General features: G+C 40.6%; 1 protein-coding gene across 1 annotated transcript; it reads left to right on the forward strand.

Moving 5' to 3' along the window:
- The first annotated feature begins 15581 nt into the window (after positions 1–15581).
- On the forward strand, positions 15582–19254 carry LOC136104605 (D(1)-like dopamine receptor). The gene has a single exon (XM_065843705.2). It carries the CDS (start codon positions 15609–15611, stop codon positions 16968–16970), a length of 1362 nt encoding a protein of 453 aa, XP_065699777.1. The 5' UTR covers positions 15582–15608; the 3' UTR covers positions 16971–19254.
- The last annotated feature ends 1468 nt before the right edge of the window (positions 19255–20722 follow it).

A 20722-nucleotide genomic window follows, 5' to 3' on the forward strand; every position in this document is an offset into this window, starting at 1 on the left:
CGCAGGTGGCTTATCCATTCGCCTTGCACTTCTGTTGGATTTTAGTTAAACTGATGCAGCAAGCAGAATTAATAATAATAATAATAATCATCATCATCATCATCATCATCATCATGTTCTAACCATCTTGAATTGGTGACTTCATACACTGTAAGAAGGGATCAACAGTGATTTCACTTAATATCTACATAGTCATTGTTACATGAGGTGAATTGTTGTGTAAACACAGCACCACTCTATGCCTTGTAAGGAAGGGGTGGATGCAGTGTGAATCCATTAAGTATAAATTATCTGGGAGCTCATTCTGCACCAGGGCAAAATGAGAGATATGTCTGCTTTTACTGGTGAGGATTTTAGGTTTGAAGAAACACTCAGAAATCCATGGAGTGTTTGTGCTCATTTTCAACAGCGTTCACTGTTTACCTGGGATGCTGTGTGGCCGTGTCACTCTTGAATATACTCCTGGGATTTAATTTAATGCCGAACCTGCAAAACAGTATCAAATGTTAAACAAGCTAAGCAAAATGAAGATTGGCACTGAGATTGTAACACAAGATTGGCTTATGGTGAACTTATTTCACTCGTTGTGGCTAGGATAGTTGGTAATAATGCCAGGGATTCCAAAGAATAGTAGGTGTCTTGCACAAAATAAAACCACTTGGTTCACTGCATTTGCATTCATTTCCACCTCTAGGGCTTCCTAGACAGGCAGATTAATCTTATATACCTACTTTAAACCCACAGATTTCCAAATAATAGTTTGAATTTTAAGTCACTCCTGTAGGATTGAGTTTAGAGCTGAATGAGGATTTTGAAGCTCTGTATTGTGTTTTCCAGAAATGCTCAATCCTGAGGAATACCTCAATGAACTAAAGAATTAAAGATGTAATTGTCAGGGATATGCATTATACAGTTTGCATGTAGCTGATAATGAAACAGCTTTGAGCCAAGTATCTGAAAGTCAAGGCAATAATTCACATCAAAGCACATGCTCCCATGTTAGAAGATAATTCTGATTTGGATGAGCAGGTAATCTGGAGTTTGTAGAGCATTGTCAGCAACCCACAGGGAAGAAGCGGGGACTAAACAGCGAACAGGTGGTTATAAAGTCCAGGAATATTAAGAGCAGGGTTGCTGAAAGGACTACGTGTGCAGGAACTTATTTTGAGCCTTGTGAGGGCACTGTCCCATGTTAGAATTATTACAGCATATCCGTGAAATCATTTGCTTCAGAAAAATCAAAATCCCACATCATTTGATGGATTCATTTTAGGGCAAGCCCCGAAAAAAAATTGAATCATCACAAAGGAGAGTTAAACTGTGTCTGGAGGTTGGGAATGACTGGCCAGAGTGGGAATCTCTTCACCTTGACATTGAAGAAATTACAACATGGGATTCTACCCTAACCACACTGTATAGCAACTGTGCTCTTGCCTGATAGTGTGAAAAATTACATTTTTTATTATTTACACTATAGTTCTGATCTGGTAGTGAGATCCTTAGTATCCAAAGGTTTCGACATAATAGCATGAGAAATAGTATAATTTATTAGTGAAAATAGCTGCTTAGTTGAATATTGTGAATAACTTATCAGGCAGTGATTTTTGTATTGTCTTCAAACTGGTTACAGCAATCTGCATATATTAAGATCCTTTGTGCTTCTAGCTCTCTGAGGTGACCCTTATGACAGAGGCAACTTTACCAAATAAGATTCTGTGGAGAAAGAGTGAGTCATGTTACATAAACATGAAGCTGAGTTCTTTTTCTTTTGCTAAAAACTTTTCTGCAGTAACAAAGCCTCTAGCTCCATTTATAAAATATCTCAGCTATGGAGAAGATACTCCAGGCATTTTGGATGTCAGAAAGAAGAAAGCAGCATCTTTTCTACCTTACAAGTCTGCCAGCTCTGAGTGCTATGCCAGTTTTGGGGCGGTATCAAGAGAATACGTATGAAACGAGCTAAGTGAAAGGAATCTGGCTAATTTGTTCTCACTGTTAGTCACTGGAAGAGAAAGGAATCAATCTTCACTAGATTAATTATTTTATATTACAAACAGCACATACAACTTTCATCTAAACAAGTCCTCACTGAGGCAGTGTACAAATAAATAACACATGTAGATTTTGTTCCAAAGAATTTACAATTAAAATATCATGTAAGGAAGAGGTCAGTCTTCTCAATACTTCTTACTTCAGATTTGCATGAACTGCAACCCTGCCTCTTGTTCCGGAGATGTATAGTGTGCTGCAGTGACCCAGAGTTGATGCCTGAGAGAAGTAGCCTTCTTGGCTGCAAAATACGCTGGCAACAGAGAACTAGACCCATCTGCATCCTTGACTGTTTTTGACAACTGACCTTTCAATACCGTCCCTCATTAGGACTAGCCCCTGTCTATATCTGCACCCTTTCAAAGGTCTGAATGCTTAGGAAATGTCACACATCTCTCATATAATTAACACAATTCTAGGTCATTAGTTTTAGCACTGGTTTCCATTTTGATCTGCATTGCCTCATCTAGTTATGGGTTTTACTGATACAGATAATTTTTTACTACAAAGTTTAAAGCATAAGGAATATCGTGCAACACCATAAGCCAGGCAATTGTTTTCAAGGAGGCTGTGAACACAGGCAAAGGTTCTAATCTTGCAAACACTTATGACGAGGTATACTGTGAGCTCTGCATACTGTGGTGTGTGGTCCTTGTTGAGCTGGACTTACACAACGCTGCTGGCAGTACTGAGAAAGCCTTGAGGCATTCCTTGAGGAACATGAACCAGTTGCTGAAATGCACAACGTAGTGATCTGATCTCCCCACCCTCTGGTTTAGGGGCAGGATACTGGCTTAAACAGATACTTAATCTGATGGGAATTACCTTTCTTATGTCATGCAAGTTCCTGTGCCCATCCCTGATGCCCGTTTGCAGCTCACAAATCAGACATTCTCTGTAGGTCTGGAAATTATGAACAAGGAAACTGTCAATTTATAATGTGCTCCCAAGTGCTGAGAAACAAAGCTATTCTGACTACTCTGCTACTCTGTAAAAAACAAAAACAACAAACAAACAAAACCAACACCAAACTGTACAAAAAATAAGCCAATGTCCATCACTAGTTTCTCCATTTCAAAAGAACAACTAGCAAGGTTGCAGATACTAGTTTACCTCTTTTGCCAACCAATGCTGATAACTGAATACACATTTAATAGATACACACACCACCAATATGTAGCTTTTGTTTTCCCTATGCTGTTTTATTACTTCTGTAATTAAAATACAGAGTGATTTCTTCAAATCAATATATAGGAAGAACTGTACCCTAGGGTTCCCAAGACCTCAGATGTTCTTCTATTTGGAATATAGTTGCGCTCTTTGGCAGTTCACTCCAGAGGCTCTTGTTTCTTTAGAAATGCTACTTTGGCAAGAACATCTTTGCACCCCATTGATAGCAGTTTGCACTTTTAATACAAAGCTTTCTGGACAAGATCTCATCACAAAGTACAACTAACAATTAATTAAGATGTTCAGAGACATGATGTTTGGCAGACTCCTGCACACTGCAAACTTCTCCTGTGCACACTCCCATTTGTGTTGCAGTCCTGGAATTAAACTACACTGCTTGTGCATCAAACATGCTGTATACCTGTATTAAGATAATTCAGCCCGTGATGCTTTGCTTGTGCATGCTTATACCTGCTGTGGTTCAAACAGAGCCAAAACCTCCCTGGGCACTGCAGTGGGATAAGCTATAATTGCCGTTGCTCTGCTAGGGACTAGAAGGCTTTCAAAATTATTGACAGTCACTGGAAGACTCTCCTTCCATGTAACCTCCATGTTTCTCACTGCCAGACCGGTCTATGTAGATGACATACCTGTGTAGAGACTTCTGTTGCCCTCTGGATATCACCATCAAGATACTGAAAATCTAAAGACTGCTTACGTATCCCAATATTCCTGGTTTAAATGTCACTAAACTCATAGGGACGGAGAGTTTTCGAGAAATCAACCTTATCTGAAACCAGATTGAGACAGGAAAAAACAGAAGTATTTATTACCACATCCAAGCCAGAAATGTAACTACACTTATTTTTAATAGAAGAGAGAAGTGAAAACAAACCAAAACTGCTTCTGCTGTGATCCAAAAGGCTTTTACTTTCCTCTTTCTATTCAGATAATTGATTAGACACCTAATCCACAGGCTCTGTGGATGCTGGAAACCTCAGGTTGTGTTCACAAAGACTGCGAGTTTTCTCTTTCTTTTTTGATCAAATTCACCCTTTGGGACCCATTAAAGGAGTAGATGCAAGCTGGCAGAGAGCAGACACAAAGCAGGAGAAAAGGAAGAGATGAGGGTAAATAGGCAACACAGAATCTCACATTTCTCAGCCTGAGATCCTCACTTGCTCAGGCAGTGGCCCCATGTTAGTGGAGGCTTATTTGGGTAATGAAATGAAAGGGGAATCACTGTAATGAAGCAGAAATCTGAGCTGTTTTCTTGGTTCCCCGTGAATATTTTGGCTAGTTATTCTCCACAAAAACCTATTGGTTTGGAGTTTTTTTAGGAGCAACAATAGTTCTTACTTCACTTATTTCATCCACTAATTAGACCCATTTTTAATCAGTTACTTTCAGCCACAACCCTTTCCTGTTTTCAGGCAGGATATGGTCCTTAGCCTACTGCAGTAAATATTTTTGTGGGAACTCATTCAATTGCATGGAATATACTTTGCACTTTTCATACCAACATTTGTTACATGCAATGAGAGTGTTTTATAAGTTTTTTGTTTACTTTTCTGAAATTAATATGTAGTTAATAAAGATCTGTTAGTCCTCCCTCATCATAGCATCATAGTTACAACCTTATCACAAATTCCTGTCTCAGCCTTGTGCTCTGTTTGCTCACTGTGTCACTATTAAAAATCACTTCTATGGCTGATAAAATATAAGCAGGAAAAAAAAGGGAGAAGGATTACTGGGATTTTTCCTTTCCTCCTCCCCCCAGTCATATTGGATTTGTATTCCTAAATTTAAAAAAAAAAAAAAAAGAAAAGTGTTGTAATGCCCATTGGGGGCTATGAGAACAGGACTCTGTCTTTGCACTCTACAAACATTCTCTTTGCTTCACAAGCTAAGTTCATATTAAATATTTAGGACTAATCTAATTGGTTTGATTTTATGCTGCCCTGAACCTACAGGTTCTATGTATATATATACAGCATGACTGTAAAATGTTGCCGACTGAGCATCAGGTCCTGGGCACTCTGGAATTCTGTCCACTAAATTTAGCATCAAGAGAAGTCCACCAAGAAAAACAGATGGAACTTGAAAGTCTTTCTTCCTGAATTCAGTGAGAACTGAATTTGGCGTAGGACTACTTGCAGATTAAATATTTTAATTGATTTTTCTTAAAAAGTTTTTTTTTGAGATATGACCAGCATAGAAGCTTTCAAACCTTTCACAGAAAGTTAAAGAAATTGTCACAGGGTATATAAGAGCACAAGGTATGAAAGGTAAAGAAGTTTTCAGTGACAATGTTGGTGTAAACAGACTTTCCTCTGTCCCAACTCCGGTCGTGCATTCACCTTCCTAATCCTGCCTGCTGTCACGCCATCTCAGCTCTTTGTGTGGCAATGCAATGAATCAGACTGAGAAAGTAATATGAATGAAAAATAACTTTTTTTTTTGCTATGTTACTCTGCAGCCATAGCAGTTATGTGAAGGTAACATGCAGCTGAGTGATGCAGACACATGCGGGAGCTGCCTACCTCAGTTTACAAAGCGCTGCTTGTGAATGCTGAACCTGGTCCCAAATAGTAGTACACAAGAGTTTATCCTGGAAAGAACAGGTCTCCCTTATCTTGGGCAAACAGGAGAACAGGGAGTGGTTGGAAAGGGTAAGGTTCAATTTACTGCTCTGTGTTTAAGCTGCGCTGAGCTGGGAGACCGTCCCTTAGGAAATGGTGCAGCCAGGCACAGCCAGTACGACTGGAGCTAATCACAGGTGGTGCAACAGGGGAGAAACTTCTTATGTGTATTATTATTAAGGACATTTGTTAAGTATACTTACTAAGAAATGTTTGTCTATTTGTAAAAACCAACATGGAACATTTGGCACCATGGATGGAGAGGAATGGGAAAAATGAGAAAAAAATATATGAGGCGTATATTTACTATGAAGAAATATAAACTTCTATTTATACAGTGTTGCATCCTACACATATCCTAAGCTATTTTCCAGACAGTGCTGAAAGCTTGTGTTGCTGAGTTATTCCATACAGATTTTATGCAATTCTCATCACTGCATTGTCCCAGTCCAGCACTGTAATAACTGTAAGTGTAGGCATTAGATAATGGCTATATCTGAATTGTGGGACTATAGAACACTTCTCATTTCTCAGTTCCAGGGGTATAACCAATTTTATCCTGACTTGATGTTAAGAGCTAATCATAACATCATACATCATGCCTCCACTTTTTCATGCAATGGTTTCCACAGATGAAAAGCCAAGGAAAGACTGAAAGGGCCCTGGTTGTAGCATCTCATGGGAAGCACTTGTCAATGCAGTCAAGACATAGCCAGTGCAACTAATATTTGTCATGTTCAATCACAGGGAAAGAAGCACATGCTACAAACAAAGTTTTTTGTTTATTTGTTTCATATTCAAACACAAATTTGCTCAGCTGCTGCTGAAAAAGAGGTGTGGAGCACTAGGTGGCAAGGTGTGTGAGCTGCTGGAACTTCTGGGGTGAAGACTGCAAGTAAGCAGCTCTTGCAGGATGGATTTTTTTCTGAACAGGGACAGTTGCCAAGTAGTTATTAACCATGATCTTTACTGTGACATTTTATATGGCCTTTACCAGCATGAAGTCTGGGAAAGCCTTGAAGATAAAGAACTTGAATCTGAATCAACTTCCAAGGTAGCCAGTGTAGGCTGTGGAGACCTTATCTGTTGTGCCTGTGTATCTGTAAGTGTCCTTGAACATCAATGCTCCATTACTTTAAATGCTGCAGTCCAGCCACGAGCTTGCAGTGAGTAAATTAGGCTGGCTATTGCTTGACAGGATAGGCTAATAACCTAGCTTAGATAATAGAAAGTTTGAGAGGAATTCAAAGATTGTTCTAAAATACAGGTTAGATAGACTGTAGGAATGTGGAATCTGCAAAAAAATCAGACTGAATATAGCATTGTGAAGCCTTCAAAAGCCTTTTGTCTGCCTCCTGGCATCACTTCTGCCTTGCTTACATTCTGTTGTTGTTCCTCAAAGCCAGGTTAGCCAAGCACCAAGCCTTGCTGGTGGCGGTGGCATGTCCACCTCTTCAGGACAGAAACAATTGCTCATCATCTCTGTGTTGTCTGACCATGTAGTGGAAGCAGTTCTGATAGTGGCTGCATCTAGACTTCTAACAAGAATAGATGAAATGGTCCTTGTGTAACACTAAATTCAGTGGCTATCATGTATCCCCTCTGTTGGGTACTAGAAAGCTTTCCAGCTTGCTGACAGGTTCTGTTTTACCAAATCTATAAAATAGCACAAAACAAAACAAAGAGCAATGCCGTTGTTGTCTGAAATTCTTTAAAGTAAAATCATTTTGAATAGAGATTGAATTGCAGTTCTTAATGCTGAGTGCCAAGCACTGTCCCATATAAACAGAAAATTCATTTGCAGTCTACTCTTTGAAAATATCACACATCTCAAAAACCTATTTACACATTGTGGGGACATGGACAAAAAGTAAGGAAAATTCACACTGATTTTCTTAATAATTAAAAGTTGTGTATTCTGAAGCAAACCAAAAGAGATACATTCCCAGTTTAGCAGATGATAACTTTTTGTCAGAAGTGGAGCACAAATTATTAACAATAATTCCTATAGGAATCTGAATATTATTTGGTAATAGTTCTGCCACATCACTTAGTAAAAGAGGATTTCAAAAATTTTTCATTCTGCAAAGTGCTGTGTGTGCCCTCTATTGGAAACATATGATGGATTGCATTTTTTATTCTTAATTTTAAAGCCTGTTTTATAAAAGCAAGGACAGTCAATTTCAATTCAATGAAGCATTTATATCTTCAATGAAATTCAATTTCAGTGAAGTATTTATATCCTAAAGTATACAGAGGTAGCATTTTGGAATAGTGTACACTTTATTATAGACTGGTTTTCACATTATTATTCTCTTGATTACTTTAATCTAGATTAAACACTGATTAAAATAAAATAGATGCTGATTAATACCACAATGTAATGCATTTTGCATTTGTTTTAAAAGTAAAATCACAAAGCTCTTTACTGTGCCCCACCTCTCTGGAAAAAAAGGCAGCCACTCATAAAATACCCGAGCAGCTGAACATGCAGCTTTGTTCAACAGAGAAAGTGTTGGCTTTTGTGCTGCACAACTCAAAAATGCAGCTCATGTGTAAGAGGGCAAAGATTGCATTAAAACCACCTCACATTTCTGCCTCCTAAACTATGGGCTGTGTCAGAAGGCAACTCAACCCCGACATTACTCCAACCAGCCTGTGTGCTGCTTTGCCTTACAGGGGTGCTTCATGGCTGCCCATGGATGGTGCTCACCATCAGAATAGTCAGGAACACTGTCCCAGGGCTGCCTGGAGATTAAAGCTTCTGGTTTTACCTTCTGTATTTTCAGCTGTACCTAAATGTCACACTGGGCATTCCATCTCTGCCCGAGCTGGAAGGGTACCCCCTCAAAGGTATTTGCCTTTGACGATGCTGAATGAAAAACACTGGTGTTCAGTCACTAGCACCCTCTCACCCAGGAAGGTCCAAACCAGTGGCCCAGGGGTGATAAATTGCCAGCCCTGGTCTCTGGGCTGCTTTGGTGGAAGCAAGTAACTAGAAATGTGCTGGGGAGGGATGAGCCAAAGGAGCTGATAAAAGCTAAGCCACTGAGAACGCCAAATTGGGAGAAAGCAAGACACTAAATTATGCTGGTTCTGAAGAATAATGTAAGGAATAATATCCTGATAAAATAAAACAATAGGATGACCTTATCAGTGTGATATCAACACAGAATTTCCCTGGAGAACAGGCTAGATTACTGAAGTTGATCAGAAAAGTGTTATCACCAAAGGTAACCTATTGAAAACTTGCAAAGCAGGATGCTCAAAACATAAATTTTACCTTTAAACTGAGCCTTACCCAGCAGACTAAAATAAAGGATCAAGACCCCTTTTAGCATTATCTGTGGTGAACTGAGAGCATGATTTTTGTGTTTAGTAATAAGTATTCACTTGCTTCTTGGCACAATACTGAACTCATTTCTTTGACTTTTTGAAGGAAAACGTCTAGAAGTGTTAAATCTCTTTGTGTATACTTATCATTAACAGAAAATACTAAATAAAAGTTGAAATCGTTTATCTCAGGTTAAATGCAGTTATGAAATGTTGCTTTGCAAAGCAAACCCTTTCAAATTAGTTGTTTTCTTTCATGCTGTTCACAGTGAAGTTGCAATTCAAATGACACTTGATTGCACCTCCCATGTTTATTTTTATAGTTAAAAAAAATAAAAAAAATCAATTTTTAAATAGCTCAGTTTACTACCTAAGTAGAATTTGTACCCTTTCGTTATTTACAGTACTATAGAGTAATCATATGCTAATCACTTTAATTATATGTGAAATGGTAGACTTCCATAAAGTGACTAATAAAAATGCTCCCAAAAGAGAATAGTGAAGGAGGGAGAATCCTTATATCAGCACTAGCTATTACTTAAGGAAACCACAAAGATGTTCTAGCAGATGCGTACGTCTGCCTATGAGGAAAGCAATGTGCCAAAAGCCCAATGTGGCTGAATGATGAATGTCCACTATTAGCGAAGCCAAAGTGCAGCCCTTTACAACTCTGGGGTCCAGCTCCAAATCTAGCAACTAAAAGCAGCCTCAGGAACACTAAACTACATCAGATAGAGGATAAGAAAGGAATGAGGAAGGTTGCTGTGGCCCTAAATGGGTCTGTGCATTTCCCGTATCAACAGAGGTTAAAGGGAATAATCAAAGAAGATTTAGGAAGCCCTAGAAAGGACAATGTTGTTTTCTCTACCTTAGTTCTAAACTGGAGAACACAAGGAGAAGACAGCTACCCTTTACCTAATATTTTCTAGTAGTGAAAATAAGGCATTGTCTTAGACTGAAGACTAGCTATAAGATAAATTGGAGCAACCCTATAATTTCAAAAGCATAAAGTCATCATGTCCAGGTGGCATACCCAAGAACCCTGAAAACACAGGTGAAGTGGTTTGGCTGTTAGCAAAAATATGCAGCTTTTGTGTGAGACCCAAAGGGTCAAAACAATGCACATGGATTTAAATTATAACTACAGTGCTGTCTCCAGAGTCTCAAACAAATGCCTTGGCATCTGATAAAGCCAGTGTCAGGCACCTATCCAACACTCATGATTTCTGCACTGAGGAAACTCTGAAAACTTCTGAACTTTTTGGTCCAGATATTCTTGTGTGTACTGCCTAGATATGGCCTGACACAGCCACAGCGAGAGACTCCAGTGTGTGCTAACCTTGTCACTCCCTGGGCACACTGGCCTCCAGGGGAAGGAAACTCAGGTACAACAGCAAGAAGGGAGCCAGGACATGCTCTTGTGGAGTTCCCAGTCTGGATGAGGATGTTGGATCATGCTGCACTACACACCTATAGCTCCAATTTAGGCAAAGCCTGAATGGTCCACTTACTAGAAGAAGACAGAACCACTCTGTTTAGATTACATAAAACAGATACACAGATAATGCAGAGATCCTGCATCTAGTCAATTTATCAACCACGCTGCAATAAAATACCTTGTTGATTATGGAATGAAAAAATCTGATCAGCAAAGTTTCTACAAAGAGAGATCTCTTGCTAACCTGGTATAAAATACTGTCTTGATTTTGTCAAAATAGCAACAAAGGAGAATTGATGGCATTCATTCTTTGACATTTAAAATTCCTTAAATATTATTCTTCATGAAAGATTGCTAAAAAATTAAGAAACTTCTCCTTATCTCTCAAGGAAATCTGTTTAGCCACTTAGTTGTCCGAACTCACAAGAGATAGCATCTTTACTGCTGAGTACCCATTGCGCTGTGATACCAGCAAGTGTTGTGGAAAAGCCATTTACCTGTAGTCATTGTTCTCCTAGCACCCTGACACAGGAAATCCCAATTGTGGATAGGGACCATCTTCCAGATTAGATCACATGAAAGCATCACAGCATCCCCACAGACTGGTATTCATAGCTATCATACAGTGGTGCTTGGAGGGCCTTTCTGAAAAGTGGATTTGTCTGTCATCTGGCCTTTATATCTGTGAGAGAAGCCAGGCAGCTTTCCCAGAAGAGTTATTTAGTTAGATATTACATCACTTTTAGTCTTCCTTACATAACTTTAAAGGTATTCCAAACTCAAGAACCAATTTACTAAACAACTCATAGTGAAATCACTTTAAGAACCATATTAACTTTGAATGATGTGAAGAGCTACAGTGGACTCTAGATTGGACATCATGAATTCAAATTATTTCTGTTAAGTCTGAACAGGCTAAACACGCTTTTGATACTTAGCTGTTGATTCAGTTATTCTTACTTGAACTTGTCTAGACAGTTTCTGAAATGATGAATTATTCAGTGACTTCCAGTTCTATCATACAGCTAATCCATATCTCTGTAATAAAAAGGTCATTTATTTTCAACAGTAAATGCTAATCTATATACATAGATCAGCAGTCTTGTTATATGATCAAGTTCATGAAACTCATATAGCGTTGAAAGCATGAATACAATATTTAAAGCCAAGATGATAAGTATACACACACACACACACATACACATATGTACGAAATGGGATAGATTATGTAGCTGTATAGAGATATATAGATGGATAGATAGGTAGGTGCCTAGACAGATAATAATCTTGATTTCAGATGTAACATTGTTGTCTTCAATTACATTTTCCTCCAAGATATATAAAGTCAGCCACAAAAAGTAGCCATAAAGGTAATCACAAATCCTAGTTTAGTCTAATTCACATTACTACCAATGGTTTTTCAGACTGCAAGGAAGACGGCTTATTCAGAGCATCATTTTAGCAGTACCTTGATACATATTTATACAGTGTGTGATCACATTCCATTAAATGATACTAGTACATGAAGTTGGTTATAATAGTGCTCCCCCGTTTGGAAAAGATCTCAAAATTAAATGAACTATTTAATTGACCACTGTTGGTATTACATTCTTTTGACAAAGCAGTAATGATTGGCACTGAATAATCATGGGTGAAGTCTACAGTCACTGTCTTTATGATACCATGCAACGTCAGTGAGTTCTGGCATTATTCTGCATGCAGGGTGCCAGGGCAGTGCGGACCCTGCTGTTAATGGGGTGAAGGCTCATTGTCCCCAGCTGACTGCAGCGTGACAGCACAGGACATGAGAACTGTGATGCCCTTCCAGGAGGCACCTTGAGGCTTGGGTTGAAATATCACAGCCCCTTGAGTACTGATTTTAACCTGTTTCAGCTGTCCAGCCAATGCATTAGGGACTCAGAGAGCGGTATGAGTTCCAAATGCAATTCTAGTAAACCATTAAAGGCTTAAGTTTAAGTTCTGAGTCAGATCTCCTCTTAATCATAATGTGTTATAAACATGTGGGCACTGAGTCTAGGATGAGATAGTTCTACAAAGGAAAAGACAGACAAGTGGAAGGAAAGAGGGAGGAGAAGGAAACTGATTTTGGTTTGTTATACAAGTCTGCCTGACCAGGCTTCCTTCTTTTCTTTGAGGGAAAGAGATTTTGAATACAGTGACTACATTTAAAAACATACAATATAGAGACATTCTAAACATTGACGTATGCTTTATGTATAATCTCTAGGCAAGTGCTTGGTGGCTTTTTTTTTTCTCAGTTGGAATGAGATTGCACATTTTCTAGAGTCACAACAGACCATTTTACCTAAACCACCACTATTTTTTATATTATTTTGCCCAGACCCTTCCTATTCTATCCTCTGTAAGATTAATTCAAGAAATAGCTACAGGCCTTAAAATCAAAGTTCACTGCATTTTCAATTCACTGCACACACTGATTTTCATACACCATTGTGTTTCCCCCCATGTCTCTCTTTCCTCCCTCTCTGATAAGCTTACACTTCACTCCACCATGCCCAATATAGGAATAAGAGCAGGGCAATGTTTCTATTCCTGTCTTTGCCACTGACTCACTGTAGAGTTTCTTAAGCATTTGCATCTTGCACTTGGATCCTCTGGTATCTAAGAAGATGAATGTGTCTGTTGATGTTTTCTTTAAGATAAGAGCATTCATAATGTCTCCCTCTGTGCGGATTCTCTTGTATTTAGTGAGTGTTGAGTCTGCAATGCAGCCTTCCTACCCAGATGCCTACTTAATTAAAACTGTAGAAAATTAATTTTTCAAGACATCTGCCTCAGTCAGATCTGACTTCAGCCAACAACCTCCGAATTTTGAGGCAGGGCACTTACATAAAAACATATGCACACAAACCAGCATGATCACATACACCTCCCTTTATAATACATGCTAAAAAGGAGCTAGAGATATTTGTAGAGCATAATGAGATCCTGGAAACTGAAGAGATACAGAGACATTGAAAACAGTTCTTTTTATAAGGAAAATGCTAGCTACCTTCCACTACAGAGCCCTGTAGCATTATCGTCTGCTGAATATGCAAAAGCATTGCTCTTTCTTTTTCAATGCTATATTGCCTTCATTCCATCTACTGTCCCATGTACAGTTCTTCACAGTTATATACTGTTCCTTTTATTGATCGTTAAATAAGAGTAAATGTATTGAGTCAAATTAGCAAGTGCGTAGAGAATTCTTACGAAGATTTAGTCCTTAGTATTGGAATGAAAATTGGAGACCTACTGCGGTTTGCAGATGTTCACAAAATCCATGTACATGGAACTACAGATGGTTACAAATAAGACAAGGTGTGGAGCTGGCTCTTACCTTACAGATTATGATATTTTGACAGCTACTACTGTTTTAACAAAATATATATTTTATCAGAGAAGATAAATTGCCTGAATTATGAACTAGTCTTATAGACAAAGACATCAAGAAACGTATTCCAATTTTCAGTGTCAGAGAAGGAGTAACAGTGGGCTGTTTTATGAAGATTGTGGTCTCCAAGGCACAAAGCAACCAGAATCTTAAAAAACATGACCAAATGCTAACAATCTGTTGTGAACTGGTACAATCCTGCTAGTGTATCTCAAATGTACTGATTTTTACAGGCTAAGCTGCCAGCTTTGCTGTTCAAAATTTGTTTAAAGAATTTCCAGTCTCTTTTCTAATTACCAAAAATGTCATAACAGTACAGTGGAAATCAGATACTTACTGGCTTGAAAATTATTTGGCACTAGTGAATGAAGTAGTTTTAAGTATAATAGGAGGCAAAAAGAAAATATAAAATACCTTATCTAAAATAAATACCTGTTTGCCATGTTAATTACATGAGTTGATATTTTCTATTCAGATCCCGATCTCTTTTTTCTCATAACAGGATTACTGTATAAATTCTTTCAAAATAAAGGATTATACCCTATTTCAATTAGGATACTTCATTGAAAGCAGGCTGTAAATATATGCAAGGAATTTATATGACAACATGTATACACAATTACCACAGCAAACGGAAAACTATTGAAATACATCTGAAAACACCTTTGGCTGAAAAACACAGAGACATGTTTTGGGTGTTTGTGGAAATACATGAACAAGCTTCTGCCAAAATGCAACAAATCCAAACTAGAGATGTCTTAGGTTTCTATGCTTTTGGTTTCCTTACAAGGGATTTAAATTCAAAACAAAAAACAAATAGCACAATACTATTTTGCTGAAAACGCAGCTTCTAATAACCCAATTTGATAGCATTCTCAGTGTGAACAGATGTGAAGTGCTATCCTGCTCTTTAAGAAACCTGAAATTTGACCGTGGTCTCCCAAAGAAGGAGATACCTGGAAAGCGCCAGATCCTCGTCCCTGACACGCAAGTACAAATTGCAGTCTGCAAAAAGACTCTTCCCAGGGCGATGCTGTGGGGAAATCTCCCTCCGTGGAGTTACGAAGGTCGCTTGACCCTGGGGACTTTCCACGCCGTTCCCCACCGGCAGCAAGCTCCATCTGAGCGTGGGCTCGCCCTCCCGCTGTGGCGCAGCCTACTCAAAGTTGCTGCTCGCCCCTCGCAGCGCTCCGTGCAGGAGCCGCGGGTGTCCCCCGGCACGGCGCAGCTCCGCCGCCGCGGGGCTGCCAGCGCCGCCCGCTCCGCACTCGCACCGGGTGATCCCTTTCCGAGACGGAGCCGCGGCGAGGCGAAAGGCGGCGGCCCCAAGCAGCCGGTGCGGTGAGTATAACCGAGACGGCCCGTCCCGCCGAGGGGGAAACTGAGGCAGGCGGCGGGGGCGGCGGACGGAGATGCCCCTGCGAGCGGCCGCTCTCCCTGCGGCGGGCGGCGCCGGCTGCCAGGGGGCCCGCGACCCCGTCCTGGGGCGTCCCGCCGGCAGGAGTGGCCGGACCGGGCCCTTTCTCCAGGCGGAGCCGCGGCGGCCGGGGTTGTGCTGCTGATGGGGAACGCGGTGGCAGGCGACGGCCCGCGGGCGCTGCGGGCCCTCACGGGGTGCCTGCTGGCCGCCCTGGTGCTGAGCACGCTGGTGGGCAACGCACTAGTGTGTCTGGCCGTCCTCCGCTTCCACCACCTGCGCGCCAAGGTCACCAACTGGTTCGTGCTGTCACTGGCCATCTCGGACCTCTGTGTGGCCCTCCTCGTGATGCCCTGGAGGGCAGTCACTGAGGTGGCCGGTGGCATCTGGATCTTCGGCAGCCGCTTTTGTGACACCTGGGTGGCCTTCGACATCATGTGCTCCACTGCCTCCATCCTCCACCTCTGCATCATCAGCTTGGACCGATACTGGGCCATTGCCAGCCCCTTTCGCTATGAGCGCAGGATGACGCAGCGCCTTGCTTGCACCATGATAGCTGTGGCCTGGGCGCTCTCCATACTCATCTCTTTCGTCCCAGTGCAGCTGCACTGGCATAAAGCCAAGGATATGAGATACCCAGGCTCCTGGCTGCCTGGGACACCCCGCTGTGATGTCAGCCTGAACCGCACTTATGCCATCACCTCCTCCCTTATTAGCTTCTACATCCCTGTAGCCATCATGATCATCACCTATACCAGGATCTACCGAATTGCCCAGGCCCAGATCCGCCGCATCTCCACCCTCGAGAGGGCAGGGGGGCAGTGGCCAGCTCACAGCAAGGAGCCTACCTCCTCTTTGCGGAGTTCCCTGCGCAAGGAAACCAAGGTGCTGCAGACCCTCTCTATCATAATGGGAGTCTTTGTTTGCTGCTGGCTGCCTTTCTTCCTACTCAACTGTCTGCTGCCTTTCTGCCAGCCTGAGCTGGAGAGCAACTATGAAGGACAGTCACCCTGCATTGGCCAAACCACCTTCAACATCTTTGTGTGGTTTGGCTGGGCCAACTCCTCAGTGAATCCAGTTATCTATGCCTTCAATGCAGATTTCAGGCGGGCTTTCAGCAACCTGCTGGGCTGCAAATGCTTCTGCTGTGGCACACCCAGATCCAGTGTGGAGAGGGTCAACTTCAGCAATGAGCTCGTTTCCTATCACCATGACACCACCTGCCAGAAGGAAGGGGCTGCCTCATCATCTGCACCCTGCCCTGCCATCACTGGCTGGGTGCAGCCCATACCCCACACCATAAACCTGCAGGGAGAGGACAGCAGTGAGGAGATGTCTATGGAGAAGAGACCTGTCACTTGTCAGACACAGGCTGCCCCTGGTAGCAGCCCCAAGAGCCATCAGGCACCAGCCATTTTGCAGTTTGATTGCAAGGCAGAAACTACTAGCCCCTGTACAGGGCTTGGTCAGTATGTGGAACCCGATCACCGTGTTCCAGAGGTATAAGTGTTTGTGCATTTCTCACACACACAGCCATCCCACGTGGGGAGTTCACTCTGCTTGCACATGAGATACACCTGTCCCCCAGCAAAGAAAGTCCCATCCCAGAGGGATGGGGACCTGCAGCTCTCACCCCAGAGGGGTGATGGGTGTATGAAGTCCACCCCAAAAGCATACAGCAACCATATATTAACCTCTTTCCACAGCCATCTTCACTTCTTACTCTCAGGGTCAGCAGACATTTCCCACGCATTTGTACACCTCCACACAATCAAATTTGTGATATTTATTAAGAATATATCAAAATAAAAACAACATATAGTTTGCAACTCTGTAATATAATCTTACATTGGTAAGTTAATCTTAGATTTAGCTTAATTGCTAAAACCCGGTTGCCAACCCCTCCTGGTTTCACATCATACATGTGCATAATTCTGGTCTTAAAGGTTGTGTTTGGTTTTACTTCTGTGTTTATTTCAAAGCTGCCTATCTGAATTTACATGTCTGAATCTGTGTTTAGGCTCTTAAAAATTGCTCTATTAAAACATCACTATCTTATGTTCAGTCAAAAGACCACTCAGAACTCTGGAAAATTATATTGCTTTTATGTAGGATGCCAAACAATTTCAGGTGCCAAATTTTGGTATCCAGGTTTAATGATACTGAGCTAGGATCTTCCTCATCCTCAAATGTTAGAAAATGTAGCATTGTATTGAGCTGAAGTTACAGCAGGGTGGTGTTTGAGAACTAATGCTACAACTCCTGTGAGATTTAAGCTGCTATCAGCTGAAGCAGCTGCAATCCTTCATTCTCCTAGTTCAGACAAGCGATCCTTCCAGAAAGCAAGTTGGTCCATAAAATAAAAAGTGGTCAGATCATCTTTCTGAACCCGTTTCAGTCCTTGTAAGCATAAACAACAGCAAAAGGCAGAGCAAATGGGTGTTGGATGGCTTGCAGGAGAGAAAATACCATGTGTAACTAATTTGCTCTTCATAGCCAAGACTGGCAGGACCAGAGGTCATGTACTTAACTGTAAGAAAGACCAAGGCAAGACCCCAGAAAAACTTTCTGAGAATAAGTATAATGAAGCACTGGAGTAGATTGCCTAGGGACGTTATGACATCTCTCAGTAAAAGTCTTGAAGATGAGATTGCTAAATGTCGGTCTGAAATCACACTCACATCGTTAACCCTGTCTTAGGGCAGAGGCATAGTGGAATGGCCTCTTGAGAGCTTTTCTAGTCCTGCTTCACTACGACAACAGGACTCCTTAAGAATTCAGCTTAAGATGTTTGATTTTTTTTGATCATGAGAAATTTTCTTGAAGGCAAAAAAGTATACCATTAAGAACTTTGAGACACCACACTCCCTTATCTTAGTGATTTGCCATTTTAATTAGCACTTAAAAACTATCATTCAGCATACCTGGTGCCTCATCTAGAGAGAAAACCTGAAATAAACCTAGTATTTCCTTAAAAGATATACAAAATCTGTGGGTTTTGTTTCAGTTTCCTTTAATTATTTTCTAGGTCATTGTACGTGAACTGTATGTAGATTCAGATGCTAAAGGGTCAATCAGTTTCTGAGAGAATTTTCCTTGCTACATCTCTTACTTCCTACATAAACCGGAAACACCTGTTGTAAGAGTATCAGCATCTTTTATCTCATCCAAAAAAAATGGTATTATATCTTAGAGTTCTAAGAGACTTCTCATCTCACCCGCTCCACACTAAAACTCGTCCTGGGGATATTACTGACACACCTGATAAGATGCTATGCTGAAGTGTGACTCCCTCACTGCCTGTTACGCTTCTGTTTCTGTTGCAATAGCTTCAGCTGATTCCATCCCTCAGAGCGTTAACTCTCACTGCCCACACACATCGTCCTTCTCTTGGGCAGACTGTCTTCTGGCAGTCAAGGCCACACATTAAATTATTATGCACAGGAGGTTTGTGTTTGGTGGGGTTTTTGTTTCTTTGGTTTTTTTTGGTGTGTGTGGACAGTCTCATTATTAGTCATAAAAGCTGAAAATTAATGTATGGTAAAGATTTACATTCGCACCAGGTTTCCTCTGCCTGTGGGAGCCATCTCACCCAGATAGTACTCTGGACTTAATACACAGAGTGATAAAAACAGTGTATGATAGAGTAGGTGGCAGAAGTTAAGCCATGAATATATTTGAATAATGTTTTATCTTAAGAATAATCAGAAATGCATGGTAACTTTGATTTATGGAACTGCTTGGGTTAAGAATGCAAAAACCTATTTGTGTCAGTGCTTGTGGCTGTAGTTTAAATTTAATAGGTCAGATTGTACCTGAAAATAAATGGATATTTACCTGAAGACAAAAACCTTTGTTTGTACCTAATTGATAATGGTCACTAACGATGTACAGATGGTACACATTACGATACTCTACAGCTGTAAGGTCCACTGTAGTTAAGTGCAGTGTAGTGTTCAAGGCTGCAACAAATTTCACAAATTTCACTCATTTTAAGTGGCATATTACTGATAATACTTCGTATGAAAGCTACACTGCATCACCTTTCAGACTATGTGTTCTGCTGTTGCCAATTTAATAACACAAATATTGATGCTGTGTGTGTTTTTGTTTTCCTAGACTGGGAAGGCTCCTGAATGTTAAGCATTCTGCAGGTCACACAGTTCTGTGAACAGTAAATGAGCAAGACTTACTTTCCAAATATTTTTTTTCCAGTGATTAAATGTGATCTCTAATTGGCATTTTTCTTATGTCAGGGTAAGCAGCTGTGTTAGATTAGAAAGAATTCAATTAGAATTGTTAGGTTTGAGTCTGGTGAGATAATTAAAATGATTACAAAAAAATTGTTAGAAATTGCCAAAGGTTTACTTCAGCAGAAATTAAGAGGCAAAATTATTTGCTATTTACACATTTGCAGTGACCCAAAAGAAACACCTTCCAAAGCAGAATCTTGGCAGTACTTTGTTATCCATTTCTGGGTCAGAACTTTCTTGACTTGGCAGGACAAAGTGAATCATAAATGATTACGGTATTATTTCAGAGACATCTATGGCTATTCCTCAAGCACACTTCTTGTAACTCAGATGATCAAATCTACATACTACTTTATGTATTCACCACAACGTACGTCAGATACTTTACTGACTAAAAGCAGTTCACTTCCATGCCTAGTGGTTCCACATTTACAATGGCCTAAAAAATATTTTTTAAATAGTCTTGGTGTCAAAACAGTCCAACCACACAAATACCTTTTCTAAACACTCTTATTAGCCAATGCCTGAACATGCAAATCAAAACATGTCCCAGTTCAGCAAAATAGAGGTTTACAATGTACACCAAATGCCTTCTCTGTTAAGTTAAATAATGCCCATTTCCTTGTGTCAGTCTATGAAGTTCTCAACCAGCTACACCTCCCAAGAGCTCTTATTTCTATTAAACAACTGAAATGAATACAAACTTTTTGTGGTCAATTAAAAACTTAGTAGCCTAGCCAACAATGCAGCCCTTCTCACTATTACATTGCACATGAGAAACAGGGATAATGTCTCTGTAGCCTCCTTGGCTGGATGTAGAGATGCTTATCCAGCTGGGAGCTTTTCCCTCCTGTCCACTTTCTCTGAAATTGTTCATTGAGTTTAAAAGTTAAACATGAGGGTAAACAGAGACAGATATGTGGATGCACATGTACATACATTCATAGACAACTGTGCTAAAAGATGATCAGCATTCTTCAAGGAAAAGGAGATACAAACTTCAAG

The sequence above is a fragment of the Patagioenas fasciata genome, chromosome 8 (genome assembly GCF_037038585.1).
Source record: "Patagioenas fasciata isolate bPatFas1 chromosome 8, bPatFas1.hap1, whole genome shotgun sequence".
Lineage (NCBI taxonomy): Eukaryota > Metazoa > Chordata > Aves > Columbiformes > Columbidae > Patagioenas > Patagioenas fasciata.

Coding starts and splice junctions, on each gene's coding strand:
- LOC136104605 (XM_065843705.2), top strand. CDS start 15,609: ATGGGGAACGCGGTGGCAGGCGACGGCCCGCGGGCGCTGCGGGCCCTC.